At 40.1% G+C, this 21,072-nt stretch overlaps 1 protein-coding gene across 1 annotated transcript in view; it reads left to right on the top strand.

Annotated features, from left to right (window-relative positions):
- LOC139743417 (uncharacterized) overlaps positions 1-21,072 on the top strand; it is a 192,723-nt gene that overhangs the window by 152,557 nt on the left and 19,094 nt on the right. The window contains exon 7 of the mRNA XM_071653902.1: positions 19,102-19,908. Coding sequence (XP_071510003.1) covers positions 19,102-19,908 — 807 coding nt within the window. The remainder of the gene's footprint in view (positions 1-19,101; positions 19,909-21,072) is intronic.

Below are 21,072 nucleotides of genomic sequence, written 5' to 3'. Positions count from 1 at the left end.
TTCATACTTATTATCTGTTCTTCATTCGAACACTAAAATTCGTCGAGCCGCTTTCGTTCAGTGATACCTGGCTCATCATAAGCTTCCTCCCCATATGCCTTTGCACTGAATATGGATTTCAGTTTAGTTTTATAATGTCTTTCTTTCTTTCTTGTTTATGTGCGCTTAAGCTGAATTGACGTACCATAATGAAGTAGACAGACTGTGCACAATTAGCCTTTTAATCGGCAAATTACTACCAGGTTACGAAACCATTCGACACCAGCTTTAAAATGGAGCCGCGTTTCCTCTTTAGCGTGAAAAACGGTGGCCGCTTTCAGTACAGACGATCAGTGGATGTCATGAGATTTGTACACCGCGGGCCAGACGGCATCCTTACCTGCTACTTCCACTGGAGACTTGCTCTTCGTACCAGGTCGTTGCCCCTGTTCCTTTTCTTCTTCTTTTTTTTCAGTCACCAAAGACATTCACCTTCTTTTGAAAGTCCGCGAAAGTGCAAGACAGTTTTCAGTGCAAGTGCGAAGCGGTTAGGCACCTCTCGGGCATGCCAAAACAACTCAAAGTCAAATCAAAACTTAGAATCAAATCAAACTTAGATTACACATCACTTCTACCATCAGACCTAAAAACAAATATCCATCGCGCACACTTCTGTCATCCAGGCCAAAACAAAACAAAACTATGCGAAACAAAAGAATCATCGAGTGTGGGGTGTTAGCGTACTAGTTTCTGGTAGGGGTTTATTTTGACATCTCACTGTTGCGCGCGTTACTTTTGATCGCGGAGAAGGGGCATTGTCAGGTATACAGCACGTTCCCAAAATATACGATAGGCCTAATATGTTTGTTTGCTGGGAAAGATAATCAAATTATAGATGACATTGACATCGTGTCATATTTCCAACACGCAGCTTTCTGCAACGGTCTGCTCACAAATCATTTGAGTCTAGCTATAAGAATTTTTTTTTCGTAACAGGTAGCTGTCAAATACCGTGGGTCAGTGCGGGTAACTTCACATTTGAAGTGGGTGATTACACACCGACGTCCAGTGACAATTGAGATGACATTTGCACAGGCTCTTATTAACTATTATAGTAGGCACAAGTGGGACGGTGTTTAAAGACGCCGTATAAATATTGTGGTGGCTCAATTTTAGAAATTGTGGAGCTCTTGCTGGCTGAGCTGTTCGATCTGTTTCAAGGCATGAACCTGAAAGTCACTCCAGGATACAGAGCTGTGGGGACTTCTGTTCTCTCTTTAAAGAGATATATCTAACATCTATATCACCACATACCATAAACCGGTCACTTAACATGCTTATGGGTAATGCGATCCCTCACAGATTTTTAACTTTGTGAATCATATCGCGTTTATTTCTAATCCTACTTTCTGTTCCATAGCTTTATTAGATCAAAGACTTTATAGCAGCAGAGAGGATCATGTAGTTTACAGTTATCAAAATGGAAACAGTGTGGTTTGTTAAGATGGTGCCGCGAATTTCACCGCTTCCAAATTCATGGAACAAAGTAGATGTGCCTCAAAACTCAATAGGAGACACAAGCAATTACGACCACCGGAAATAATTACGCTGAGAATAATTTGTCTTTAAAGTCATCTTTTTTTCGCTGATAAAGAAACACCCGAAAGTTTCGTAATTGTAGATTGAAAGCAACAGAGAAACATTATGAAGCTTTACGTCACTATAAAGCGAACCAAATAACTTGTCAGTAGAAATTAATGTACTAGTAGAATCCTGAATAGCAAACCTTCTGAATCGAAATCACGAGAGGGGATAGAATGTGTGCTGGTTTAGGATTTGCGTAAAGTTTTTACATCTCCTGCCTCTCAATTTTGAATGCGCGTCCATTTTCGCTTGATGAAAACTGAAGAAAAAAAAATGACAGACGAATGCATCACAGCTGCCACTATCGTATATTCGAACGAGATCAATTGAACTGTCAACCAGACGAAAAATACACACACAGACGCACACACACACACACATAATGATGTCAAATTGTTCGAATCAGACTTTGTCCCTCAATCTTATTTACTTTTTTTTTCACCTTCCCGCTCGTCTCACGCGAAAATCCATTACTCATGTCATGTGATTGATTCTTGCGAATACCGTGGAAAAAAAATGTTTACCAAAAATCCCACATGCATCGGTAAAGAAACACTTGTTTACGTCGTCTACAATGATAAGGCGCGACAACGTCATTGCGTTGATAGTTGTTAGCTTTTGCGTCAGAAAGGCCCGCCTATTTTTGTTTGTTTGTTTGTTTGTTTGCCCGTGTCAATGTCACCAGGACCATACTCACAGTGGACTTGGTGATAATGGCTCGTATCTGTATGAAGTCCATCCGTCAGAAACAGTCACTTTCTGGTTACGAACCTCAATCCACCTTCCGCTTGTCGCTCGTCGCTTCCTAATTCTATTTTTGAGAGCACCGCGTGGTATCCGATCTAGACCGATTTGGATGTCGCCAGAATTCTGATAATATTGTGATTATAACTGACCTCTCGGCATGAGACAATAGACAGCTTCGAATTCGAGACATGAAGAAGAATAAAGCAAGATCTCGGCTAGGTCTGCTATAGAGGCTGAAGGTCGATTCGTGTGATACCACTGGACCTATCACTTCTTTTCCCACCCCAATTCCCACCAGATGCAGATGACCATTTTGGTATAAAACTGGAGTACAGCAACTTTCAACGTGAGCAACTGTAAAAGTCAAGCTCAGAAGCTGTGCAAACTTTCTGAATAATTTATCCATATTTTCTTTAAATTTTATCGAAATTTCTTTCGCGATTTATGTGTTTGGACGTGTGTACAAAATATAAGCTGTAATTTTGAACAATTATGCTTTCATTCTCTTCGAGGCCCCTGATTATAAGTCAGAAATTGTAAACCAATCGAACAAACAAACAAACAAGGAAGAAACAAATACAAATCAGGTCGTCGTCTGCTTGGCTGGTACGCAGATTTTTACTGTGGTGGACAACAGGGGTCATGTCAGGGCGTCCCTGAAAATCAACTTCTGTTGATGTTGTTGTGGTTTTCCATATCCATCTGAGCATTTATTTTTTCTTTGACAGACCATTCTCTTGGTCTTTGTCCGGAAGACATCCGGGGGCCCCAGTTCAAGAATCGGGTCAATTAGTCGTCTTGTTGGGCCGGGATCCGTTTGAGTACCGGACAGTGGATGATTCGAGTGTTTTCCATTAAACAGTTTGTTCAACGGATTTAAATTTTTATTTAAGTTTTATTTGTCAACATGATGCCGATAGATCGTGTGTGTGTGTGTGTGGGGGGGGGGGGGTTCTGTTGTTCTGGAAGCATTTCATGAAACATTTTGTCCAACAATTTGTCAAACAAATGTGCTCTCAGCCAATCAGATGCAGGGATATCAGTAGCTTGATAACAGCTTGTCACCAAAAAAAAAAAAAAACTGACAAAACGCTTCATGAAATGCCCCCTGTTTACAGCTCTAATTGCATGCTTTGGATGCAAAATCAGTACCCTATAGCATCGCATTCTTTTAAGATGAGAATTTGGTTTGGGGTAAAACGGCGGAAAAAGGCTGCTCTTTTATTTATGGTTAAGTCAGGAGAGATACATTTTAATCCGTCTATCCAAGCCAGTATATAGTTAACCGGGACTTTCGGCCGACAGGAGTTACAGAGGAGTCATGAATAGTGGAACTAATATTCGTTCCAACATGCGCAGAATTGTTAAAAAGAAGCAATTAGTTCGTATAGTTGCATGCCGCATCTAAAGGCATTCAGAACTTCTACAAGGTCCGTCTCTGTATTCAGCGTTAGATATCAATTCAATCATCTGCGCTAGGTGGGATGCGGTTAAAAGTCTATATTCTTCGAATTCCTTGTAGGGAGCCTATTGCCTCTGATTGATGAGAGCCAACTTCCTATTACGGCAAAATAAACATGTTTTGCTGACGATTTAATCTCTTCCTGAATTATTTTTGTGGTATTATTTCTCATTTCAAGTGATGTTTTCTGCACATCATTTGACAAATGAAATGCGTAACAACATTAAAGACAGCAAAAGCCAATTGTTAGTTACATGATAAATGTAGGGGGTAAGGCTGATTAATAGGGTTTGTTTGCTTACCAGTCATAATATATGATATTTGTCTCTCTGGGCTAGCTTATAGATGTTGCGGGCACGGACAAAAAGAAATACAGTGCATAAAGGCGAGACAACACTGGAAAATTCTTAGAAATTACGAAGTATTATTTCGTTTCCTAGATCAAAACATGTGCAGTATAGTGGCCGTTTCGATTTGTAACAAAGAAAATAAGAACTGGAGAAGATACCACTGGGTAATTCGAATGCCCTATAAGTCTCCGAAAGTGCGAGCATACTTGAATGAACTGTTGGTATTTCCGGCAAGTCAGTTGTCAAAATGTTGTTTGTGTCGTAACTCGTCGAGGAAGAGCATTCGATGTGCACTTGCCTGAAATAATGTGCTGATGAGGTCGAGTCACGAATTGAAATTCTTCTCAAATACAGAAGTACAACTACCTAAAAATTTCGTATACCTGACAAGTTTATGGGCAACGTACTTCGACTGATGCAACCTGTGCAATCAAGATATATCATTGGTGGTGACATTGAAGAAAATTGTAATTAAGCTGAAACCTGAAATAACAAAATGTGTTATGTGAGGAAATGCCGGAAGTACAACTGTGTGTGCCGCTCCATTCCCTTTCCGCTCAACGCTTCCTAGTTCAACCCCAGATCTTCCCTTGTCTGTATTGTTGCCAATCTAGATATGAATGACTTCATAAACTTCTGTTCGGACTATCGCTGCCTACAGCAGTCTCCGGGATTGTAGATGTGTGCAAAGAAATCAAACACGTTTGTTGTCCTTTTTTTTTTTTGTTAAACAATTAGTGTCAATCTGTCATCTGTCAGATTGTGAAAAAAGAGTGTCAACTCAGATAAACATGATTATCAACTTGTTGGCTAAAATCACAAGATAGATTTAGTGCTGATTTATATTTCAGAGCCAGAGGATATTTCTCAAGTATCAATTACATGTATACAGGTGCACGCTGTACGCAAGAATTCACAATACATCAGCAAAGAGCAAAATAGTAATTACGCTGATGAAGTTTCGACATAATATGATAGAAATGTCCTAAATTTATTGTAAACTATCACATGGTATTTTTTGCGAGGATTGCTCTTTATTTGGCATGCAAGTGGAAGAGAAAAACCGATACACCTTTAACTGTTCACAGTGGGGCAATCTATTTCTACAATGTTTACATCCTCGTCTCTTCTTTATCCTCCGTCCTTAAACAGCACGCTTTTGACATTTAAGTATCCCGGTAGAAAAGAAAATGGCAACAGGTATATATCCGTTTTGAAATAAGTAAATACTTCACAGGAACAAGTACACTACAGAATACTTCTGTGGCAATCTTGATAGACCTGTCTGATGATGATACCACTGTACACCAAACACGAATTTTAGAAACTATTTCAGACTGATTTATTGGAAAGTATAATGAAATGAAATCATATTACTGACAAACCTAAATAATCTGACCGCTACCGGTTTGATCTTTTGTTTTGTTTTGCCGATAACATTGCCGCTAGGAAAAAACACAGAAAAAAAAAATAGTTGGTCAGGGATAGGCCGAAGTTGAACATTGAACACTAATGACCGAATCGAAGAATTATTATTTACAGACTTGTGTGGGCAGACTGGAACACAGTGAAAACAGTCATGATGAATGTATACGGTCACAAATAGACAAGACTACTTTTTTTTTCCTTCTCACCTGAGGCGCGGTGCTCACGCATGCACGCTGGGTCAGTTTCTTTTGGAAGGTATACGATGAGTCAAGAAAGTTGACCGATTAGTTGGTATAGCGGACGCACGTACGTCACAAGAATGGCATGTCAATATTTTGACGCTCTGCCCAGGTTTCTTCTTTCTCAGAAATAATTAAAGCTGTGATATATAGAGGTTTATCTTCTTTTGATTTTCATACCCACTTTCTAAATCCCACGCTGTGTTGTGAAGGTAACTCACGTTTCAGTGTTGCTATTCTTGCGCTCAATGTTCCTTGTCGCACGTCTTGGGTGCGATCTCTGAGAATGCATTGATTCACCCGTTATTAACAGCTCACTTTAAAGTCAACATGAAATACACGTACATGCATGATCTCCTTCAAGCTGCCTTGGAAATCCAATATGATGTATATCTGGTGGAGATTTTTTTCTTTATTGTGTAATCCAAGTTTCGTTTGGTGTTCGCATCCCTCTGAGTTTGCAAACTTTCGTACAAAGTGATGGAGAATGTTTCTGCAATGAAACTATGTACAAGTTTGATTTGCAGGCTATAACTCCTTCTTGACTTTCGTCATACGATATTCTTTTTTCTTTTAGAATGATCATGTGTGCATGGGAATGTGTGAAGCATGAGGGTATGGTGTCATGCCCATATTTACTTTGAATAATACATTATGTCATTGTGGCCGATAAAATTCCTGAAAACACGTGACCCATTGAAATCCTTCAACTTTCCATACGATGTGAATGAAAAGTTTACCGTTCTAGCTGTTTGGTAATATTCCATTGGGTAAAGTTTCACTTCTATTGCTACCCCAGTCGCAGCGAAACAGATATTCATACTCCACTCAGTCGCTAGGTTTGTATGTTTGCCACAAAAGTTCAATTCTCCAGTAATGTTCATATATAGGAGATAATTGAACATTTTTTTTTCCATTTGAAATTAAAGACAGATATGGATCAGTTTTTGTCTGTTTATTCCAAGTTTCTGTTGCCAAATCAGTCACATGGGTTGTTTGTTTTAACCGTGAACCACTGCAGACAAAATATGAAATAATAAAAGCGTCGATAAATAGGATATTTTTTGCGGGATGTCTCCATAATGGAAGCGGTTGTGGCTTTGTCGTAAACCTGCATTATGACAGTGGTTGATCTCAATTTGAGGTATATAAAACACCATATTTCCCAAGGAGTCGACTGGGTTTCGAAAGCTTTTTGAACATTCATATTGTACTGTATATCTCATGATATCAACCGCATATTCAAAAGCCTGGCTTAATATTGTTTAAAAGTAAAAGAACAACACAAGCTTGGAAATTGTGTCTCGGAGTATTTGTTATCGTCCCATGAATAGTCACAAGGTGTTATGCTCTTCCACAAAATATGATAGTGATGAATGATCGTGATTATTACAAAGAAAATGACAATAATCATGCAGCTGTTATGATAATGCTTGACACGAATATTTTAATTGCTGTTAGCATTGTTATTTCCGCTATACTACTGTTATCACCTTTATATTCTTATCACTATTTTAGTAGAAGTCGTTTATGCAATAATGGTGTTGGTGGTAGTTGTCTGAGTAGGACTTGGTCTTTTTATAATCACAGTGTTGTTAGGTTGTTTCTTCCAAGAATGTCTGATGTTATGTTCCTTCATAAAATTTTTCTCCATAGCAAACTTGCTTATATATAGTTACCTCGCAGGAAATAATACCCCAAAACACACAGTCAGAGACCAGAAGATGAAGTATGACTCAGCTATATTTTGATACATGATTTTCCTTTTTTTTTTCTCAGCACACGATTTGAATTTACTTTAGCATTTAAGAAAGAAAAAAGTACTACCATGGTGATAGACCTATAAGTTGGATTGTATCTGACAAAACCCCTAATTTCGATCTATATACAAAGCAATCAAATTTCAATACCATAAAAAACAACGACTGTATGACACAATGCAAATGTAATACATAATTATGGTTCAAAACAACACCGTTATATAAGCTGAATAATTGTTTATAAATACTATGTTTATATGGCAACGTTTTATGATACAGCTATTTCTCTTTCTTTTGTGTTTCCTGTGTTTCCTCAATGTTGCCATGGATTGATGTGATACATAAAAGATTGGCATCCGTCTTGTCCTTCCATGATTTCAAATAACTGCACTGTTTTGTAACACCATCATAAATAGGCTTTTTCCCTGTATCAATCGCGTAAGTCAATAGTAAGCATGGCTTTTATTTGCTGGTCTCATTTATCCTCCGCAAAATCATAATCTTACAGCAAATCTGTGTACTTTCTACATGCAGACAAAGTTCGACGAACGCGACGAACTGGCATGATAATCATTATGATGATTGTTTTCAACTTTTACAAAATTGTAGCGATTTTGCGCTCGATCAAGTCATACGAACGATTAAGCAGTTCATTCACTTTCGTCTTGACATTTCACACTATCAACTCGATCTCGTGAACTTTTGTATTACCATTCTGAACAAGAAGATGTTTAGATTTTTACTTTCTTTTTAAGTCAGGAATTAAGGTTACTAAAGGTGTATCACTTCAAATTTGTCATCCTCTAGAACAATGATCCCGTTTTCTAGTTCATTTTCTCTGAAACCCTATAATAAACAGTTAAATTGGTTGAAAGCAAAACCGCTTGTGTTGTAAAAGGTTTAGTCGTAAAGGCTTCAGTCAGTGATTCTCGGCGTGATAAGATGGTCCAGTGGCACGAGCTGCTTTGTTATGTAATGCTTCCCATTCTCAGAAAAAGAGGGTATTGGTTTGCTCGACAAAAGGAGTAAAATCGTTCAAATGCTGTTGAATCAGTGATTATCGAAACTCAGGATCTCTGTTGTGTTTGTCCGAAGCTTAGACACGGGGGTAACCCCAAACAAGTATTATGACTGTGTCGGGGTCTCTGATTGCGGGTTCATTGGTTTATAGGCTCGTTCTCAAGCTTCATTTGCTATGGCTTTCAAGAATCCCTAATGAAGAGAGTTTTGGTGTGTTTGACTTGAGATTGTCAGTTTTGATGACTTCCGCTTCGTTCCACCTGAAGCATTCGTTTGGTTTTGGTGATGTCATAGTCTCCATCACAACGGTGATTAACACTGAAGCATGTGGTTGGAAAATCATCATTTGAGGTAGTAGCGCCGTCCTTCATGTAAACGCTGTCCGAATGGTTGACTTATGTCTCAAAATCGCATGGTTGCGTGCCTTGTTTTTCTTGAATGTATGAGAAAAAAAAATTTAAAAAATCTAAATTTCATTGACTTGTTGTCATTGCCTTTGTTTAAAGTGAAAAAAAAAATGAATTTGAATACTCATGTCAGTGTTGCCATGTGTTGACACCATTTATGACTTCCCCACTCATAATCTTGAATTATGATGATCATGTTTGCAACAATGCTTCGCTGCTGTATAGCACTCGATGGACACCCCCCCCCCCCTGCATGTATTGTGTTATGTTTCTACATGTAGGCCTATCTATTTACAATGTCTTAAATGTGTCCGTAGACCCTGTGTATGTGTGTTTACAAAATTATGTATGATTCTGCGTGTGGAGGGTTTAAACAGGGGGAATATAGGCTTACCAATACTCAAACCATCCTTACCCTGTGCCATAACCATTAAATTATGTCTATTTCTATACGGCACCTTTTTGTTCTTGAAGAGGGTCACAAGTGTCTTTATGTGGAAAGTGCAATTATGATGATTAACCTAGGACGCTGCGGACGCTGCTCTTTTGTACGAATTCGAAAGGCATGCGAATTATTCAATTTCCATTTTCAGGGTTACTTCCCGCGTTCTCTCCCTCCCCCTCTTGAATGAAAAAGTGTGAATGTTTCGAAGTGCGATAGCCTTTTCCAAACACGGAGACCGCTTTAGTTTATTTATTGAGTGGTCAGACGAGTAAAATTGAAGGAAACTCCACGGACGTTACCCTCGCTTTTTCCAACTAACTTTTGCTCTTTATCTTAAAAGAGTAGGCTGTCTGAGTCGAATTCTACCGAAACGAACAAATGAATCACTTGTCATTTGGTCCCAGAAGTATCAAAAGAGACCTTGTTTCGCGACGTTAACCTCAGTCTGTATTATAATACCAAAGGGATTGTATACCTGTTCGCCCGCAGTACGCAGACAAGAACCTCGCAGCATTTCAATACTGCACAGTGTACATCCACGGATAAGAGTGACGAACGCGCGCTCGCCTGTGGTAGCAAGGTCATTCTTGTGATAAAACCGACGCGTGCATCATCAAGTAGTTAGTCTGTAAGTCAACAGTGTTCGGAGTAGGGCGCTCGTGTTCACGCCCGGAGTTGAAAGCAAAGCCTGGCCCTCTGTAGTTTAGTAAGATCATTTTGAAAAGTTTGGACCAACCGCGACCCTTCGCTGACATTACATGTATTCAGTAGGCGTGGAAATAGCTGTGGATTCTGTGCATTATAGCGCATTTACTGAAATATAGAATTTGTAACTTGAGGAAGTACATGGAATAACTTCATCTGCACGCTTAGCTGCCACTTTCGCTTTTCACCCGGAAAACAGGTGAGTGTGAAATCGTTGCAAGTGTTTGCAAAGTTTTGCCTGATTTTCACAGACTTTCATCTCATGAACCGTTTCTAAAATGATGATGTAAGAAGTAGGTCCTATACCTACCTCGCTCGGGAACTCATTATTTCATTTGATTATGAAGGCATTGGCAATCATCTCACGATTTTCTGTCTTGATATTTTACGCATCATTTGGTCCTTCGAAACGGTAACCCCCCAAAAATATGTATCGTTATTATCATGATGTGATAATGATATCTGCTACTCTCTAGGCAATGCGATGCACTGATATATGCAGATCATTTGGCTAGATACCATTCTTTTTACAGATCAGACGAGGAATTATCAATGAAATCAAATCGTCCATGTACATCTCACACGACTGAATTAGATGTAGAAGGGTATCATGTTTCGTGGCCGAATAAAGAAAAAATACACTTGTAGTGTACTCCTGTTTTTCCTTCTGGCGCGACCACACTTCAAAGCCTACAAAGAACTTGGCTCGATCCATGAGCATTTGATTGTTGCTTCATTTCATGGCTCTGAAGTACTTTCACTATCGATTGAAGAAGATAAGTAGACCTTGCAAATTATGGTTTCTGTTTTGTCCGTCCTTTTTTGCTCTTTTTTTAATTTTTACCCATTGAGGTTGGAAGAGTAATTATTATGGTTTACATGTATACATTTTTCTGCTGTTGCCAAGGCACTTTGTGAAAAAAAGAATGCAGTGAGCATCTTCATTTCTGTGAATTTTGTTCATATTATAAACAATTTCGCAGAAACCAGTACAAATTGTCTACGAAACTATATCGTTCTCATTATCAGCCCACCCTTTTTCCTGTTCGTGGTATGTTACAGATCACCACATTCCAATCTCTCTTCTATTTCGGAAACCAGTGCGAAATCTTATCATTTCCCATTCTCTCTCATGCAGTGGCGTAATGTGTCAAGGAAATCATTAGCCTTGTGCAAAGGCAGCCAAGGAAATATGAACCCGCCGTCTCATTGCAATTCCAGTTGATCACTCACAATGTTTTCGCATGTCTCTCGTCTGCCGTGTTTCTCGACGAAACATGATTCGACAGTGTCTCGGTTTACGTTTGCATTGAGGTGGAAAAATAGCACTTGACTGAAATTTATATCTCCGCACATGTTAGCATGGTCAGGGAGAGAAGTCCATGAACAAAGGGAGTGAACACTTTATATTATAATCCAATATGCCATGCCTCATTTGCTACAAGGTATAATGTTTTCGGTGTGCGCTTGTTTGTATGTTTTCATTCCATGAGGTTAAAAGAGTCGTCTATTTTTTTCCGTCCCACCACCCTCTTCTGTGGGCTGCGCACACCTGTAATGTTGTGTGGATGATATGCGTGGTTTCTGTACGTGTCTGGCGGATGACAGATATGATCCATGACTGCTTCAAGTAGGTGAAACGATGTGATCAATCTTGCTCTTTGAACAATCGTTAAAAACCTGCCACACCACAAACCAAACGACCCTTACTGTATGTATGATGTATGCGTGTTTTGTATGTGTGTGTGTATATGTAATATATGTGTATGTATGTAATTCCTGCCAAGCATTCCAAATTCTGTCTTGTTTTTCCTGATGATTTGAGAGATGTTCTGTCGGGCTTTGAGTGCGATTCATCAATTTCTCGGAGCGCAAACCGCGAGAGGAGGACCACCACTTTCACCAGCATTAGCAAGTGGTGGCGGTTTACCACGGAGGTACTGAAGTTTTGCGGAATTCAATCTTCCACTGCGCTGATCCGTCATCATTCAGGGATCATTTGAAAGTGTGAGAGAGGGAGGGTTTGCACACTTCCTTGATTGGATCAAATCATCTGATTATGGCGTGTTTGGAGTTACCAAGGAGGTGCTGTTACTATCACCCATTGTTTCCTCTATATTCGCTCTCACCTCTGAATCTTCTGGCATATCATGTATTATCTGACTATCCCCAATAAAGCATAGCCATACCTATTTACCCAAACTTTCCCCTGGCAACCGAAGAATATATATTTGCTCGAACCAATGCATGTTCTGGAAGATGAGTGTGAAAAAAAAATGAGTATAATGTCACTCAATTTCAGTGGCTTAGTTGAAAGATGATGTCAGTCATTCATGTCTTGACGTCAGTAGCAGAACCACCCCCCCCCCCGTTTTCCTTTCAAATCATCATTCAGCGGAGAGCATAACGATATATAATGATAGACTTGCTGGTATTCTATTTTTACCATTATTGATCTAATGAGTACCTGGAGCGATGATGTGGATTTGAAGGGAAGATTGGAGGGATCACGATTATCATTTTCAGAGCTCTTTACTAGTGCTCTAAAATCATGAGACATATGTCTTGTCAGCTGAGCCCTTATGTACCCAAGTACGCAATCGAGGCGGGAACTCATTGGTAACTATGCGAAAGAATATCGTCATTCATGTTTGAGAAGCTTCAGCCAGTAGCAAGACGTAAACAGGACATCTCTTCTTCTTCTCCTCCTTCTTCTTCTTCTTCTTTCTTTCTTTCTTTCTTTCTTTCTTTTTTTTCTTTTTTTTCAATCGTTTTTGCTCTGGGACCACTAAGCTTTGTCCACATTGTTATTTGTCTCTATAGCTACAATGTTATGTGACTGTGAGCAAGGACCGTTGAGTGACTACAATCGTATTATCCGCTTGGTGTGGATCTCTTGACGCACATGATAGGGCCGGGCACATAACTGCAGTGTATAAACTCGTGACATTAGGAACATTTTAGTCGGGAATCTATTTGGCATTGAAGACGCGCAGGGTGTGACGGAAGGAATCGAGAATAAAGGTTGTCTCGTTGGCATGATGCACACAATATAGGCTGAAATTCGCCCAAACCTCGGAAGGCACATACCAGCATTCTGACTCCTTCGGCCCCGTTCTGGCAAAATAGATGAAATTCGCTTTCTTTAATAACGAAGCTGTTTATTCTTCTCGCCAAAAAAGGCTGCAGTGGTCAGACTCGAGGTTAGAGTGTATTATTGGGTGATTTTTTTAGTATGCTATGTGTAAGTTGAGTAGTAATCTGGTGCCCTGACTGTAGTCGTTACACTACCTGCGAAAACAAATATTTTAATGGAACTTTGCTGCTAGAAGAGGTGATTTGATGTCTCGCATGCTCTGCGGTCAGATTATGATGCCCTGGTAGCATTTTCAGTTGATGGGGTGTTCTAAACATAGGTGATCTCCAAACTTTATGCTTATTCATGTATGTTAATATTTGCATTGTCGGTGGGGCATATCAATTAACATTCTTGACGCTGCCAGACGTGACGATATTATCAATGGTCCTTCCAATGGAAATCACTCAGGTTTTGTTTTATGTGTGTGTATGTGTGTGTGTTTTTCTAATTGCTTTGTTTGTTTTGGTTAATTCCTGTGTGAACGCCACTGTTGATTAGCATCACAACGAGAAGAATTCGTACTGGGAAAACCCTGGGAAAAGTGACTCTTTTAAGCAGATAATCAGGAATAACGCAAGCCAAGTCTGTGCAAATAAAGCATATGGTTTTGGCATGACGATACTGTCATCACTGGAAGAATCGGGCAGCACAGCGTTGGATATGGTTCGTTAATTTGCCATCGGAATCAAGCGCTGACTGAAATACAGAAGTTCAACGGTCTCTCAATTGACTGCTAAGTCATTTAAAAGAAATCTTGTCAAGGGCGTTGAACGTTGTTTGCCTGCTTTCCGAGGGGAAGGGGAAGAAAATAATTGGAAGCCATTTTTAATCACTTAAATTATCGTCATTACAGCTCCTTTGGAAAAAAGTTTCGAGTGCTTACAAATCGAAGTGATTACACTTTATTATAGTTAATTTCCCAATAGGGCCTATATGCGCAATCCAGTGACAATGGGCTTCGCAGCAGATACCGTAGCCTGAAGTGGAGAAGTGATAATTTCGATTGTCAGTTCTTTTTTAGTAAGCAGGAGATAAACAACTGATTTCATGCTTTCATAAGAATTGATGTGAATATGCTGATAACTAGAAAGAAACAAAAAAAAAACATTTTTACAAATCTAAACATATAGGGCCTATGTGTATCGTCATAGAATAGGCAAAAAAGGGAGACAAAATATTAAGCAATCCCCAGCAGTGACAAGGAAAAAATGATCCATATCTAATCACACCAGTTATCAGCTCTGAATGTTCAGAAGTTGTATTTTTAGTCAGAACACGCCTAAAGATTTGCTAAGGTGTGCACAATTATTAGCACCGCACCAATACTGAACAAACATAATACGTCCCACGCATGAAGCAAAAGTAAAGGGGGCCTGTTTGCAAACTTCGTATATTACTCATCATTCACATCTATGTTATGAATATATGTCTCCAAAACACCCAAGGGGCTCGTCTGTTCGGTTTATATATGTGTGCACGTAGAGTGACGTGTTTGTTCCCAGCCGCGGTTTTGGTATGAATGTTAAAAATGTGTTCTTTTACGGCGTCCAATGCGTCATCTGCATACCCCTCTAATATTTTTGGGCATTTAAAAGGGGAGGGGAAAGATGTACACACTCCAAAGATCGGATTTGGAGAGCGCGGATGAATGAACACGCAGTCCTGTATGATTGATAAAAAAAAAAACTATAAAAGGCTGTATAGAGAACTCAGCTTGTCACGGCCAACTCATGTAAATTGTAAGATTATTCTCTTCATAGCAAAATGCATAAAACTGATATCTTTATTATTTGTTTTGTTCTGGAAGTGCACATCAATATATATATATATATATATACACGTAAAGAGAGAAAGAAAGAGATTCAATTCAGATTCATTCTCTTCGATTCGCTAAATGATATCATATCCGAATTATAATTATTCCCAACAAGTTCATACCAAATTAAAGTCTTCTGTCTTTTTAGAATGACACCCTTTCGCCATCCGCTTGATATGATTGACACTTTCGTTTAAAAATGTCATGTTACATCAGTTCTAGGTCAATTAATTCCTGCTTCTGCAGAGGAAAACGGAAAAGAAAACGTCGGTTGCCGTGTTGAGTTGTGACATAGCATTATCTTGCTCCATTGATTTTCCAGTGAGTCACTGCGCATGCAAAAAGGGACACCTCCTACAATCTAACCTTGATTAGTCTTTCATCAAAGACACTCGTTATCAAAGATTTGTCGCGGACAAAAAGGGACAGCTTTTCGACAAAATGCGACAGCCAAAAGTAGAATCTTATATTGGTATGCAATAATTTTTCGTAGACGACAATGTTACATAATGACCACCGAATAGGCCAGTTATGAACAGGCTCGTTCAGTACCTCGTCAATGCGCATGTGGGAAAAACTCGGGTCTGATTTTGTCATCCATCCGTTCTACCAACCGATGGCCGAGATTACAAAAAAAAAAAATGGTCTCCGACATTTTTCGGAAGCCCTCAGGTGAGACGTTTTGCCAAAATTGAGTCTACTGTTGGCCGGGATTATGGAAGCAGATTATAGGCGGCATAACTAGTCCTGTAATATATTATGAGCCTCAAAGTATACCTCAAAGGTCTTTAAATTACGCTGTTCTTAATGTTACTCTGCAATGTCAAGTAACACACGATAAAGGCAAGTTTGGGTAGCTACGTGTGAAATAAAATTGTGAATAATTTCCTTCTTCTACCCCCCCCCCCAAAAAAAAAAATTATAATACATTGCAATAAAACATATTAAGTTTGATTAATTCTGTATCGAATTTGGACGAGCACGCTGTACCTTTTGACTCGGGGTTTTTCGTCCAGCCCCTCGTCTGTGGCATTCCTAAAAAAAAAGGAGGAATGGAAATGACGGTACAGAGTAGATTACTTGACGACCGTGTGACATCATTCTGCAGCGGCCACGTGTCGGTTCCAAAGTACAAATGATATCGACGGTTTGTAAATTCCAGTTGAATGATTCTCGGACCGACTGGCGCTTTTTCCCCCTCTGCTAATTCATTGTTTTGGCATTTGAATCGTTTAAATCAACAAAGTATATAATGACTGTGGAATTTGAATGATGGCCAAACACAATTGGAGACAGCTGTGAGGAAAGATATATATATATATATATATATACAACAACGCATTTTTCAGTGATGAGATCACCAAAATGTCGTACATGATAAAACCGACACATTTTGAAGGTTAAGGGATTCCCTCGTTTTATTTCGAGTTTTGTTGGGGGTTTTGACGCTTAGTCATGCAATGTAACTGCATCAGAATGTTGGCGTAGGGAGGTGGGAAATGCCCAGTAGGTCCAGGGACATACACAAAGAGTTCGATCATGATGCATGTAAAGTCATTTGAGAATAGGAATTCCACATGAGACGGACGCACCCACGCACTCACACTCTTCCTCTGAAGTGAAAGAAACGTGGTTGTGAGTATTATTGTGCTCGTAGCATTGCTTCTCAATCAAATCCTCTACAATGGTCAAGTGCGCGGTTGATACTTTTTGCAAAATGCTGTCGTGACATTATCTTAAAGGGACTGTACAGTACTGGTTGAGGTAAGGGATTCATGTTTTGAACATTTCTAAGTGAGATAATGAGAAACCTCTTATGAAATATGAAAGAGCATGTAATTTTAAGAAGGATTCAATGTTTATTTGATGAAAATTGGTTTTGAAATGGCTGAGATGTTCAAAAAAGTGATAATAATAAAAGGCGACACGCCACAACTTTATTAGGATCTCTTTGTTTCACCTTGTTTTTGGATATCTCAGCTATTTCAAAACCAATTTTCATCAAATGAACTTTTGATACCCTTTAGAATTGCATGCTCTTTGACATCTCATAGAGTGGTTTCTGAATATCTCGCAAAATGTTAAAAGCTAAATCCTCACCTCCACCAGAACTGTACACACCCTTTAACTCGTAAGGTTTCTTTATTTTTCCTCAGGTGCGGGGGGGGGGGGTGTATGGCTTGAGAGAATTACAGCGGCGTCTATCTGCTGCGCCATTTTGCTGTTACAAGTATCGTCGATGTTGTTATTGTTAGCATGCGGTTGACAAAAGCGTACAAACCGAAGGAATATGCATGACTTTTGTTTGCATTTCCGTGTACTTCAAAATTAAATCCGGGCTCTTTCTCGAAATGTTTATTCTGTGGTAGGTGGAACGGAAATATCCCACATCAAATAAAGGAAGAACCGCCGGGCGCCTTCTCTCTTAAAGCATATCATGAACGATGCTTCGGTTTATTGTCAGTCATAAAAGAACAAGGAATGACTGAATGCTATGAAATTTTTCAAACTGCTATTATAACCCTTATTGTAAATCTCATTAAGCTCCTTTGTTCGATCTGTTTATCAAGAAACAATTTTGAATGTAAGCAAGGAGCAATATAGCTATGTTGCTCTATGATGCAAGCATGTAATAGGCGTACAATACGTACAACCTATATACGTACGACGTACGCGGCCTACATAACATTATGAATATACGTACAAAAATATGTGTGTTTCTTTCTTTATTCGTTTACAGTGGCTGATAAGAATTTTTCATCTCATATTGGGCAGCTCTTTCTATATTGTTTCCATCTATCATTCGTATGTTTGTGGTGGGGTTTCCCCACAGCACATGTTGCAATTATGACTTTGGACTACCATTCAGCAAACTTGTAATAAAATATGTCACCTCCTTTGAAATACTAGTATGAACCGCATGCGCCCCCCCCCCCCCCCGCGCACATACGCACACACATGCACACATAATAATGTGAATCTCTTTACTTATTTACCGAGGACAATGTTCACGCGTTTTCGACAGCTGTTTGTGCCAACAGTAAATCTTTCATTCGCCAAGCATGGCGCCGGGCAGCGTAGGGCGGCGGTCTCCCGTGACTGACATATTCATGTTGTTTTGAAGCGATAAATCTCTCTCGCATACACTACTTACCTCGTGTCCGCCACTCAAACACTGAAAAATATTTGTTTACAGGGAGCGCACACGGGACTTTTAGCAATAATTATGTGCAATGTATTTTCTTCACTGAAAAGAATTCTCGAACTTCACGCGTGTCAGTTAGCGGAAATGGTTACTTATTGTCTCAGACTTTAAGGGGATTTCACAAACAAGTCGTATTCATACTGTGTCCATTGTGTTTGAATGCCTACAGTTTGTTTTGCTGGTTGGATGAATGAATCATAAATTTTGATGAGCTACGCGTAGCTTCGTATTGTATTTGAGACCGATTTATCACATGGCGCATTCACTTAAAGGCAAAGACTGAAAAGGCGACAAATTAAAAACGAAAACATTTTAAGACAGCTTTTTGAATGCTTAGAATCACTTGGTCAAGAAAATTTCACAGGAACGCTCAAGATCTACAAGAATGTCAATTAGGAGGCCCTTGACTCGATCGCACTGTCAAATGCAAGGCCTTGTCATCAAAGTAATTCTTATTCAATCGTTTGGGTTAAAGCAAAAAAAAAAGAAAAAAATTTCAGGCCACCTATTAGGCACGAAAAGTAATCAAATCGATACTACCGATGACAGCGTTGAGAAGGTTTGATGTAGGCCTATTTCTTGCTTCCACATTCCATCCTCATCAGCATTCCATCCATCTCCTATAGTTCAGTTTAACATAAGACGTTATCGATTTTTTTTTATACACCCAGTGAATTTTCTTTCCAACCAACCTGCGTGATGATGTTGAATGTCACATCTTACTAGTGTTGTATTTGTTGTTTTTCGTTTCACAGGTTAGTGATACACCGCAGGCGACCCCCTTCCTTACCATCCTCCAACACCTACTACGTGTTGACCCCAAGGACGCCCTCAACGATGTCATCTGGGAAGTATCCGAGAAGCTGATCCACAAGGCGGTTCTCCTGGAGAAGAAGGAACACGTTGAGAAGCTTCTGAAACTCGGCGAGAGGGAGATCGCACGGTCTGTCGCCTCGCTGCGAAATCGCGCAGACAGCGTCGCCAGCACGCCTCGGGGAGAAAATGGGAAAGACATTTTAACGCCCAGGTCTGAGAATGGAAGCATAAGTGTCCCCGCTGGTGTCAGTGAAAGTAATGGTGTGATCGGCTCACCCCGTAAGATGGGCGTAGCGGATGCACCCTGCTTGTCTGAATCGATACAAACGCATTCCTCCACGGACGGTGTGTCACTGTCGAAGTCGAGCTCCTCGATCACACCTCCCTCCTCCTTGCCGATTCCCGCACCCATTGTCCCACCGCCTCCTCCGCCGTCAGCACCCATGGCTGGACCCCCTCCTCCCCCTCCCCCACCCCCTGGGATGGGCGGAATGCCTGTGCCACCACCACCACCACCACCCCCTGGACCAGGGGGCTTTCCTCCCCCACCTCCACCTGCTCCGGGAATGCCCCCTCCTCCACCAGGAGCACCAGGGCTCCCTGGCCATTCATCCATGCACATGATGGCTCCTACCGTCGTACCGAGTGTAAAACCCACATCGAGAATGAGGACATTAAATTGGGTTAAGCTGCCCCCTAGGAAAGTTATGACTGCCAACAACAGTATATGGAGCAAAGTCAACAAGGTGAGATGTGGTTTCTAGACACAGACGTCTCTCTTTCATTCATTTCTTTATATCAAGAACACAGGAATACTGTGCTGTTTCTACGTTTCGCCATCGGCGTAACAGCAGTCAGTATCAGCGAGGTTTGCTCACCGTTAGAAGTATGATTGTATTTGGTTTAGCATGCATATTAATTGAAATACCTTAATGTTTAGATGCCAAGGCTTAAGTACTACTTAGAAACATCACTGACTTAACAAACATCTTAACAATTAATAACCTATAATGACAGGACCCATGTGGTTTCCTATCTTCTGGAATCATTTTTCAGTCTCCTTTAGGAATTTCTTGCAGTGATTAAAATGTTTAAAAGCCAGTAATTGCTTCAGTGAAGACCCAAGTACCCGCTTACAAGCAGAGTATAAAGAATCGAGTATCTGCAACCAGTGGCCTTCACTGTGCGGTAGAACTTAATCATTCCGGTTTTTTCTCTATGGAGTAAAAAGGAAACCACATTTCTGTAACCGCACAATCGGTGGCACTACATCACGCAGTCGTGGTATTATCTCGCCGATAATGACTTGGTGGTAACTGGTATACGCAAGAAAGAACAATCAACGGTTTGTTGCACCATCCCTGACTGGGTGGACGGGACATGCCATTTTTGTTCTGCTCCGCCACTCAACCCAGGAACCGCCACTACCCTCCTCCGGTGTGATACACCCCCTATCGCGATTGCACGCGTGGCGGACGGAAGGCCGGGAAACGGGGAATGCATGATATCGCTCCGTTGCACTTTTGCAGCCTGATTCCTCGCGAACGAGCGTCATTGATAAGCAAAAATATCGACTATCCCTACATGTTTCTGTCGTATCCCACAGTGAATCGCTGTACCAGTTTATTCAAACTCATTTACCCCCTAAATGATGGAAACTAATCCATTTGCTTGTTACATCCGAGATGGCCAAGAAAAAGGCCCTCCCCCAATAACAAAAACAAAAACAAAACAAAGCAAAAAACAAACAAACAAACAAACAAACAAACAAACAAAACAAACAAACTAGTTCACCGAATTTAGGCGGCAATTACATTCCGATGGTCAATGAATATTTCCTCTTAAATTTGAGTTATTGAACAATTAATCGAAAAGTATCTGAAAAAGTATCTGAAATTTCAGAGAACATA

The sequence above is a fragment of the Diadema antillarum genome, unplaced genomic scaffold (genome assembly GCF_040938485.1).
Source record: "Diadema antillarum isolate AM-2024a unplaced genomic scaffold, OU_Dant_1.0 seq00001076_RagTag, whole genome shotgun sequence".
In the NCBI taxonomy this organism is placed as follows: domain Eukaryota; kingdom Metazoa; phylum Echinodermata; class Echinoidea; order Diadematoida; family Diadematidae; genus Diadema; species Diadema antillarum.
Note: the sequence above shows the minus strand (reverse complement) of the source record. Positions and strands in the feature narration are given on the sequence as shown.